General features: G+C 43.3%; 1 protein-coding gene across 1 annotated transcript; it reads left to right on the top strand.

Moving 5' to 3' along the window:
• The first annotated feature begins 2,326 nt into the window (after positions 1-2,326).
• On the top strand, positions 2,327-8,870 carry LOC105038182 (cellulose synthase-like protein G3). Its single transcript, XM_010913899.4, has 6 exons — positions 2,327-3,007; positions 5,442-5,591; positions 6,130-6,255; positions 6,389-6,832; positions 7,403-7,750; positions 8,198-8,870. Exons 1-6 carry the CDS (start codon positions 2,432-2,434, stop codon positions 8,747-8,749), a joined length of 2,196 nt encoding a protein of 731 aa, XP_010912201.1. The 5' UTR covers positions 2,327-2,431; the 3' UTR covers positions 8,750-8,870.
• The last annotated feature ends 2,670 nt before the right edge of the window (positions 8,871-11,540 follow it).

Raw genomic sequence — 11,540 nt, 5'->3', positions numbered from 1 at the left:
GCTCCATTTTCGCTTCAATTTTTACCTGAAAAATTAAAAAAATATATGCATTAAATTCTTCAAAAATTTTTCTTCATTTTAGTGCTTAAATTGCTCAATTAAATTAATATCTATTTTTTATAAATATATCTAATTTCATATTTTTTTTTTCAAAATCACTTATTTTTTAAGAAAATTTAATAAATTCATGAAATTAGAATTTTTAAGAAGATGTTAGCACCATAAATTACCAAAAATACCTTCAATAAATATAAAAATATACCACTTATCAAGGTACTTGAGCAAAATCAGGTGTTACCGATGTGAGGAGTTGGGGCATCTAGCCAGAGATTGCTCTCAACTCAAAAATCGAACGGTGGTTGCTGTAGCGATGGCCGGTAGCGATTCAAATGGAGATGTCCTGAAGATATTTGATGAGGTATCTACTTCTTCCCAGCTGTGGATATTAGATTCTGCATGCCCCTATAATGTATGTTGCAGAGAGGAGCAGTTTGACTCCCTGGAGAATAGTGAGGATACTGTATATCTGCCGGATGGATCGAGCTGTGCGATCAAAGGCATTGGGACGGTCAGCTGGAGGACACATGATGGTGTAGTGAGGAGATTGGGGGAGGTCCGATATATATCCGATTTCAGACGGAATCTTATCTCACTTAGCAGACTGGATTCGAGATGCTACAGGACGGTAGCTGGTGGAGGAATCCTGAGGGTGCTACGCGGTGATAGGATTGTGCTGGAGGGGAAGAAGGGGAGCAAGGACATTATTACTTGGCGGGGAGCCCAGTGCGAGGTGGAGCTTTGGGAGCCAGGTGGAGTCCAGAGCGAGGTGGAGCTCCAAGAGGCAGATCGGGCACGAGACAGGAGACTCGGGAAAATGAGAGGCGATGTCGTAAGATAAAATTCCTATTGTCGCAAGATGATGCCCCGAGCAGGTCTCAAGTCAGGTGGAGCACAGCATACGACAGAGATGGGATTGAGCAGCCTGGCTCGACTCCCATGTTTGCCCATCCATGATCAGTAGACGATTGCCCCAAGATATGGGAGCGAAGAGATCCAGAAGCTCTCGGAGTTTGGAGGAAGCCGAATATCGAGTCGAGGTGGAGATTGTTAGGATTTGACGTCTCGAGATTCTGCCCACAGTGAGGTTCGCGGTGAAAAATGGAGTCCAACGAGATCAAGATCACCCGAAATGGAGCTCGGACGGAGAAGATACGAGATTTTGAAGTCGGTATGAAATCCGAGGCGGCGGAGGACCGTCGGCGGCCGGCGGCGGCGCGCGGCCCAGGCGGGGCCAATGCGCGGGATGCGCGACCCAGGCGGGTACGCGGCCCAGTCCACGCATGCGGGCCGGCCCAGGCGCCCTATTCTCTGGTCCACCATGGATCGGGCTGTCACGGGTGGGTCTGTGGACCGCATGGGCATTTCTCATGCGTTTCTCACGGTCCACAGCACTATTCTGTGGATTGGAGCGTGATCGGATGGCCCAAGTGACTTCCGATCTTGATCTGACGGTCTGGGACGTGATTTGGGTTGATTAAGGACTCCTAAACCTAATCTAAACCCTGTTTAAGCCCTTTAAAAGCCCTGTGAGGCAACAGAGAAGGTGTGGGGTTTGGTTTTGTACTGTGGACGCCGTACGGAACCGAGAAAGAAGTGCGCGTTGCTGAGAGAGAAAGAGCAGGAGGCTCCTGGACAGCGGTCGTCAGACACTTTAGGGGTTTAGGAGGTCTTCCAAGAGAGAGAGAGCTTTTGAGAGAAAAACTTCTAGAGAGAGAATTGGGTGTACAAAGGTTGAGGGTGAGGTTTCCTCTTGTAAATTTTTTTTTTTCATAGTGAAATTTGTATGCCCCGTGGAGGCGAGCCCTTGTGTGGTTGATCCACGTATTTTGATTATTTTGTTTTGTTTCTTCTTTTTTCCTGCTACATCACGTGGTACTGAAAAGGTCTCGAGAGGTGGTGTCCTGACCAGACATACACCCAACAGTTTTATTATAAGTTTAATCTTACATCAAAAATAGACAATCTCTTCTTAATGTTTATCTATCTTCTTTTGTTGTCGATTTTTATTTGGATTAAAAAAAAATAGATTTTACATCACATGCATACACCTATATAATAATTTTATATTTATATTTTTTGTTTTAAATTATCGCTATCATAGCAGTCAATCTAATTAGATTTTTAGTAAGTCAATTTCTTATTCTTATTTTTATAAATAATATTTAAATAAAACTTAAACTCCTTTGATTTTATCAAAATATTATTTTATTGAAATTCTTTTAATGTTGGACTAAAATTCTTATCAAACAAGAATTTCTATGTAACAATTAGCCTCTCTCTCTCCCCCTCTCTCTGTCTCTCTTTGAAGGGAATCTTGCCCCCTCCCTTGCCTTTGGAAAGCCAAGGTCACCCTCCTCGTTGCTAGGCCAAGATGACGACCCTTTTCACCAAGCCCAAACCCTCCACCCTCCACACTCTCACAGTAGACCCCTTGGCTCCCTACAACCGTGTCTACTCTCTCCTCTACTCCCTTGGCATCCTTGCCCTCCTCTACCACCACTGCACCACCTTCCTCGCCTCCCCCTCCTTCCTCCCCCTCCCCCTCCTCCTCGCCGATCTTGTCCTTGCCTTCATGTGGGGCCTAGGCCAGCCATTTCGGTGGCGCTCGGTCCGCCGCCGGGAATTCCCGGACAGCCTCATCGACATGGTGGCCCGGAAGAACTTGCCGGCGCTAGATGTGTTTATATGCACTGCAGACCCACACAAGGAACCACCCATGAGCGTCGTGAGCACAGCTTTGTCGGTGATGGCCTTCGACTATCCGACCGATAGGCTTTCGGTCTATGTCTCCGATGATGGGGGCTCGGAGGTGACTCTCTTTGCGTTCGTGGAGGCGGCCATGTTCGCCAGGTACTGGTTGCCATTCTGCAGGGAGAACGGGCTTAAGGAGAGGTCTCCTGAGGTCTACTTCAGCTCCAGTATTGGTGGGAACTCTGACAAGATGAAGGTAAACAACTCTCTCCTTTATGGTGTATTAATTATATATTTAGTTTCTGCACTGCTGATAATTTCAAATACCAATCGGGTCTCCTCCCTTCCTCAAGTAAATAAATATTAGATAAATAGAAGTAAAAAAAAGGATAAAGTTTCCATGTTTTGGCAGTAACTATAGCAAGTTTCATATTTTAGTAAAAAGGTTATAGCTTTGTTTTTTGGCGTTTTTGAGATAAAGGATGAGAACCCAGGACATGAGTTCAAGATTTCCATGAAGAAAGATAACAACAAGATAAGGGAATCTTTCCATGAAAGAGTCCGCAAAGTCAAATATTTGATTGACAACAAGGACCATCAGTTTATTATATTATTGAGATATAGGATGGTATGAAGAATACGAGTTTTGAGACGTCTTAGGCACGCTCTGTCTCCACTTGGAGTTTTATTAATGGAGATTTATCATTCATGGTGGATTCAGAATACACTGGGATATCTACAGTGACAAAAAAATATCGGTAAAATCTATTCTATTCAACAACTGCGCAGCTCCGGTCTGGTGACGCAGTTTAGGAACAAAGGTTTTCTTAATTTACTGTTAACATAGTCCTCTACTTAAATTAAGTCAACACTTTGCATGACAAGTTCAGTGAAGGAAGAATACCTGGCAATAGGTTCTTATTTTAAATTCATTTGAGTTTCTGGTCTATTTGGTTGTTTAGAAGAAAAAATACATTCCAAATGCTGTTAGGATATGCTAAATGGGTCTTATTAGGATTCAAAATTCAAATCCTATTAAGATTCAGGATTTTAAATCTTAAATTCATTCCAAATTTTATTAAAATAAATTATGCTAAATGGATTTTATTAGGATTCAGGTACTAAATCCTATAAGGATTCGGATAGGTTTGATATCCAGAAAAATCTGTCTGACTGGTCCCTTCAAGAAACCACATAAGTGATCCTTGCTATGGTGCCAATGTTGGAAAGAGATTTGATGGTATGGTGAGATGCTTGGCTCTTCCATCTCCAGGGCAGCAATTTTGTCCCGAGCAATAATAGTCATCAAGTTGGGTTTGATGGGACAACCTGAAAGCGCCATTTTTGATTTCGTCAATGGTTCTCACCGGTTGCAGCAGCTGGATTCAGTCATTTAATTTACAGTCGCAACAAATCATCTTGAAGCACATCATTGTCCAAATTAATGCAATGTTGTGTCAAGGCGTAGATTTTTCTTGGCTCGATGTCAAACACGTGCCAGTGAAGGATGGTAACGGAGGGGCGAGGACAAACGCGGCTGTCAACATGGACAGAATATAAAATTCTAATGCAAGTATCAAGAAAGAGAGAGCATAGTTGTTTATATGTAAGGTGGCCGGATTAACTGGGGATTTAAACAGTGTGATATGCGGACAAGTGAGCGCGTGCACGGAAGAGGGGAGCACCATCCTTATGATTCCTAACTCGGTATCAGCTTGATTAAGCCTATTACGATGATTGTACATAGGAATGACAATCGAGTCAGGTTGGATCATAAATAAATTAAATCATAAATGAATCGGATCAAAAAATTATCAATCCAAATTCGATCTATTTATTAAACAGATAAAAAATTTAAACATGAATCTGACTTGTTTATTAAACAGATAATCCGATCCAACCTGATCTGTTTAACTTATTTATTAAATAGATCAAATTAAATTAAACGGATTAAACAAGTTAAACGAATTAAACAGATTAAACAAATCGGATTAAATGGGTCAGAAACAAATTAAATAGGTTTTAAACAGGTTGAACGGATCTTAAATGGGTTAAAGAGGTTAAATAGATCGGATTAAATGGGTCAGAAATAGATTAAACATGTTAAACAAGTTAAATAGATTATCTGATTCAACTTGATTTAGATATTAAATGGCTAAACGGACTAAATAGATCAGATATCTAAAATCCAAATCCGATTCAATTATTAAATGGGTTAAACAGATCGATTTGTTTATGGTCCAAATCCGTTTAGCCTAAATCCAAATCTATTTATAACAGGTTGAATACGAATCGGATTGACGGATCGGATCATATTTTGTCAATTCTATTTGTACATAACAAAAATGTATTTTGTATTAATTATTTCATTCTCGAGATGCTAAAATTAAACATCTTATTTAACTATAGTCCTTGTTAATCCAACACCTTCTCAGCTTGAATCCCATGGGACAGAAAAAAATTTTATAATTTTTTTTCTTCTCACAGATTAATCGAATATATATATATATATATATATTTTCCCTACATATTTATCCATACTAGAAATGAGTGATTTAAAATTAATTATTTTATTTTTGTATACTAGCATCACCCATTTTTTTTTTGTAGGATATATAACTATATATCATTACATTATACCTTTCAATTAAATATTTCTCTTACATAATTTTTGTTTCCTACCCTTCTAGTTGATGTATCGAGCCATGAAAGAGAAGGTGGAGGGTGCACTGCAAAGAGGCTATGTCACTGGCAATGATTTAATTGCCACTCCTAAAGAAACAGAGATTTTCAAGAAATGGAAGGGATTTACCTGCCATGATCACCCATCAATAATTCAGGTATTCACTACTTCCATCAAATTGTTCATCATCAACTAACTACTTATTTTTGGTCTACTTATAGAGTCATAAATCCTTGCTTCTTTTTTCTCTATTTTTCTTTTTATCCCAACACAAAATCTCTCTCGTCACAAATGCTACTAACCACAAAATGGGTTTGTCGAAACTTGTATCCCTATATATTCATTTGCCAAAACAAACAACAAACTATATATATTCTCAAAAAAAAGAAAAAAAAAAAACTCAATTTTGACATTTAATTAACGTTGAGGTAAATGGATGATAAATTACATCAGAAGCCCTCTTCCTGGAGTAAATAGTTGTCTCTGGAAGAAAAGTAAAGGGAAAAAAAAAAGGTGATCTGCTGATATAGCAGAAAAAAGGGGGAATTTTTCTCCAAAGGTTCTTTGCCAATACGAAATATCTTATTAATTAGTTTGACAAAGGAGAAAAAAATATTTATTCTTGACTAAAGCGAGGGATGAAGTCTGCCTCTTATTGTATATTGACCAATATTAAGATGGTTGGTGTGGAACAGGTTTTGCTGGAAAGCAGTAAAGACACAGATATCACGGGCAATGCATTACCAAACCTCATCTACGTCTCCAGAGAGAAAAATATCAATTCTCCCCACCACTTCAAGGCTGGTGCACTCAATACCTTGGTAAAGATCGATCCATCTCTCCAAAACTTTTTCAAACACAAAGACCCTCTTCTCTTTGCAACAAAAAATAGGAGAAGCATTCTCTTCCATTCTTTAATTCCCATTAATCCTCTCGTTTTCATTCCATCAAAAGATCCGCGTGTCCAGCGTCATGACCAATGCCCCGGTGGTCCTCACTTTGGACTGTGACATGTACTCCAATGACCCCCAATCTCCTCTCCGAGCTCTGTGCTATCTTTTGGACCCAGCCATGGCTTCCAACCTAGCCTACGTCCAGTTTCCGCAGCACTTCCAGGGACTCAACAAGAACGACATCTACGGGGGCGAGCTAAAGCGCCAGTTTCGAATCAACTCACGAGGATTGGATGGGTTCAGTGGGCCCGACAACATGGGCTCAAATTGTTTCTTTAACAGGCAAGCCTTGCGTGGCAGCCACTCCTCACCCCTGGCCCCATTGGGCTCGCACGACGAGAGCGAGCCGAGGGCTTGTGGTTCGTTGCGTTTGGACTCGGTGCTGAAACGGGCTCATGAAGTGGCCAGTTGCAACTACGAGGTTGGCACAAAATGGGGTTCCACGGTAAGTCGTAGAATAATATTATATAGCATTGTTCTAATGCTGGTAATGGGAATTATAATTTCGGATATATAGTTGTCGTTATATAACATCATATAAGTCAAGAGGTATAACGAAAATCTAAATAACAACTTTAATTTGGTAGTTAACCTGCTACGATTGTCATAGTATAACTACTATTTTAATTTCAATGTTCATCCGGTTCCATTATTTCTCCGTGGCATTGTTTCATTCCTAATTAGTCTACTTTAAGACAATGGGATAAATAACAATTGATAGCGGTTGTATCTTTCATGCAAATCCACCATTGGGTCGTATAATAATAATTGCTTTGAGAGCTGTGCAGGTCGCATTCTAATGGATGTCGTCAATCATTCTTTTGCACGATAGATATAGCCCCAGCCCCATAACAACTATGGTTCATTTACTCCGTTATAATGGATCAATAATGATTTCATGTCAGAATTATAGAGAAACACAAATGGGAATGAAATCTGACCAAGCCCGATGTTATGTTTATAGACTTATTATGTGATATATCCTTGTGGTAATTAGTGTTACAAACTTGTGCAGATTGGATTTCGTTATGGGTCGCTTGTCGAAGACTTCCACACAGGCTATCGCCTACATTGTGAAGGTTGGAAGTCTATATTTTGCGATCCTGAGAGGCCGGCGTTCGTAGGCGAAGCACCGAAGAACTTAGATGATGCCCTCGGCCAAATCAAGAGATGGTGCATTGGGAACTTAGAGGTGGCCATCTCAAAGCACAATCCCCTCACTTTTGGAATCAGGAACGCTTCCTTGCCTGTGGGCTTGTGCTACGCACATTATGCTTACTGGGGATTATGGTGCATTCCCCTCACAATCTATGCTTTTCTCCCACCATTGGCTCTCATCTATCGAAAGCGTTTGTTCCCCGAGGTATTCTCCTCTTTCCATCTCCAGTAAAGACGGAAACGCATACACATGCACACAAGCAAAGAGAAAACTTGAAAAAAAAAATCTCTAAAATAACCAGTCAAAATACATCTTTAACTAATTTTTGAAAACTGAAAAACTATTTACATAGCTATTTAAAATAAAAAAAGAATCTAACGAAATATCTCCTCTCGTTTTCCCCTCTCTCTATTCATTGTTCAAAGATCGATGAATGTTCTCCATGGGTAAGAAATTTAATCTTTTCTGTTCTTCCTGATCAATCTATTTGGTAGCCAGAGAAGGATCTTTTGTATGGTCATTCTCGTTGCATCCTCATAGTCCTCTCCCTTCAATGCAAACCAATATGACGAAAAGTTGGCGAAGAGAACTATTTTCTTGACATGTTTTACTTGCATTGCAGGTTTCTGACATGTTTTCTTTGCATTGCAGGTTTCTGACCCATGGTTCTATCTGTATGCCTACCTCTTCTTGGCTGCCTATCTTACAGACCTTATGGATTTCCTCAGATCCAAGGGAACAATTCATAGGTGGTGGAATGATCAAAGAATATGGATGGCTAGAGGTCTCACATCTTGTCTCTTTGGAACTATCCAATTTGCACTTAATCATGTTGGCATATCCACTCCAAGGTTTAATGTAACCAGCAAAGTGATGGAAGAGGAGCAAAGCGAGCGATATGACAAGGGAATGCTTGATTTTGGCGTAGCATCGCCATTCTTTATGATTTTGGGTACATCGGCCGTCGTAAACCTGAGTTCCTTTGTCATGGGGATTGCAAGAGCTATGAGAATTGAGGAGGTTTTCAATGAAATGTTGGTGCAGTTGTTCTTATCTGGATTTGTCGCGGCCAACTGCTTGCCTATCTATGAGGCCATGTTTTTGAGGAAGGATGGAGGAAAGATGCCAGGAAATATTACATTAATCTCCATTTTGGCGGCAGGTTTTCTTCACTTGATTGGATGTTTTATGTTCATAATTTGATGAGATTGGCATACACTTTTAGCTAGCAAGGTTGGAAAACTATATTATAGATGTAACTATGGCTGCATTGAATCTACTGAATGTAGCCTATTCAATACAATATTTCCAATTTGATATTTCAGCATGATGTCCTAGTCCTATATTAATTAATAAAAAAGGTGTCATATGAATTTATTAACTTAAGCTAGTCCTCCTCCCAACAGCTTAAGTTTTTATGGTGTGAGTCAGTCAGCTTCATAGTGCATTACAATCTTTATTAATTATATGGACCTCTTATGGAGAGTTACTAAAATCATGGAGGATTTATTAGGATTGAGTAGGGACCAGGTCATAAGTGGCCCTTCTCTCTCGGGGAGCTAACAGTGACGAGGCCATCAGGAGATTGAATAGGAGAGATTATCGTAGCCTCACATTAACTAATAAAAAAAGTGTAATATGGATTTATTAGCCTGGGCGGTGCTTCTCCTAACAGTTTAAATTTTAGTTTGTGAGTCCATGACTATGAAAAGAAAGAATTTGGGTGAACTCCACCTTAACTACCGTACTTTTAAAGTCTAAGCAACTTAATTTTCAAACTAATTTATTTTTTCAAAAAAATAAGTTCTTAAACTAATTTCGTGCTGTGCTCTTCTAAAACTTTTGTTTGCGAATCTAACTTAGACTTCTGTTGAAGATTGTTTCCGTGCTCTTCTTTCATAAAAGATCACTTCGAGACTCCATAATTCAATAGTTATGTAATAAATTGGTGGACCTCAACTATTTTCAAACAAATAGCTGATTTTCTACCATTTTTATATGAAGCAAATTCACATGAGACGTCCGACTTGATGTCTACCATTTAGTAGGAAAATCTTTGAAAATATAGTTATGTACTTCATGCATATCTAAGAGAGTGGATGAGTAAGTATAGCAATCAAAAGAGTACGCATCTATGAAAAAATTGTTTCGAGTCATTTGGCTTGAGTCCTGTTGGGGGATACCCACCGACCGATCGATCGACTGCCGGAAGGACCGACCGACCGACGGCCCGACCGATCGACTGACGGCCCCACCGACTGGCGGCCCGACCGACTGACCGACGACCGGACCGACCGATTGGCGGTCGGAGCCACCGACTGACGGCCCGACCGACTGACCGACGGTCGGACCGACCGATTGGCGGTCGGAGCGACCGACTGACGGATGCCATCACCGGCTAATTATCGGCTCACGACCGACTGAGGATATGTCGGACACACCTTTTTCGACCGACTGAGCCCAGAGGTCTGATTGCCGACTCATGTAAGATTTCCCGACCATCGGAGGGGCCCGACGCCACTCAGCTGGCCACCGACTTAGGGTCGGACGACTCCTCCAATCGCCGTACAGCCGCCAGACCTTGTCAGCTCTGACAGCGATATGCGGCACGGCTATCTAGGGGCATTGTCCCGCCGGGGGCATTGTCAACCCTGATGATTTGACGGCCACACGGCGACATGACACTTTCACGGTGACTCTGACAGTCTACAGTGAGTTGACAGTTTCTCACTTGTCTGCGCCATTAATGACGGCGCCATACCGTGCTCCCCTATATAAACCGGGGAAGGCAATAGTGCAAGGGATCCGCTTCATCGCTCCCACTTCTCGACTTCGAAACCACAGGCTTGCTCCTCCTCCCCCTCCCTCTCTCTCTCGATCGAGCCCTCTGTCTTCATTTCACTGTTGCCCAGTCACCTCTCTGACTTGACCGTCGGAGGGTCCCCGCCGGAGCCGACTCCGGTCAGTGCGGACTTCTCGTTTTTGCAGGTGCACGTTCTCCGGCGATCGAGCGACCACGGAGGCGATTGGCCGCAACAGATTGGCGCGCCAGGTAGGGGGGAGGGCATGACAAAGACAAGAGCTCAACGATCGAGGATCACCGGATCGGCGAGGCGCTCTTCCCGCCGGGAAGAGGCCCCCCATCACCGCCGGTGGCGGAGCCCAGTTCTCCGTGCCCCGCAGTGACCACGGAGGCGCAGATCGCGGCCATCGTACGGCAGATGACCGTACTGACGGACGCAGTCAAAAGCCTCTAGCAGCAACCGGCGGCCCGTCCGATGCCCTCCAGGAGCAGCCGCCGACGACCGCGCCGATCCCCGTCGCCTCCGTGCGAGCGCCCTCAACAGCGCTCCCACGGAGAAGAGGAGGGACGACTATGGCGCGACGACCGACGGTCCCAGCGGCCCTCCCCTTCCCCGTTGGAACGGGCAAGGAAGGAGAAACGACCGCGCACGCCGTCGGCCTCCCTCTCAGAATCTTTCGGAGACTCCACTCCCGAGGTCTCCCAGCATCGACGGACGGACGACTACGAGCGCCGGTTCGAGGAAATCGACCGTCGGCTCGCCCAGTTGCAGATGGACGGCCAGAAGTCTTCGAACGACGTCGACTTCCAGACCGCCCAACCTCTCTCCCGACTGATCCTCGACGAACCGATTCCTAGTCGGTTCAAAATGCCGCACGTGGAGCCATACGACGGCTCCACCGATCCAGTCGACCACCTCGAGAGCTATAAAGCTCTCATGATGATCCAAGGGGCAACCGACGCTCTTTTTTGCATCGGCTTCCCCGCCACACTCCGCAAGGCTACCAGGGCCTGGTACTCCGATCTCCGATCGAAAAGTATCCACTCCTTCGGGCAGCTCGAGCACTCGTTCGTGGCCCATTTCAGCACCAGCCGAAAGCCGCCGCGAACGTCGGACAGCCTTTTCTCTCTCAAGCAAGGGGAGAATGAGACGCTCCGACACTTCGTGGCGCGATTCAACGCGGCCACGCT

The sequence above is a fragment of the Elaeis guineensis genome, chromosome 2 (assembly GCF_000442705.2).
Source record: "Elaeis guineensis isolate ETL-2024a chromosome 2, EG11, whole genome shotgun sequence".
Taxonomy (NCBI): domain Eukaryota; kingdom Viridiplantae; phylum Streptophyta; class Magnoliopsida; order Arecales; family Arecaceae; genus Elaeis; species Elaeis guineensis.
The sequence above is the reverse complement of the archived record's forward strand: the minus strand, read 5'-3'. Positions and strand labels throughout refer to the sequence as shown.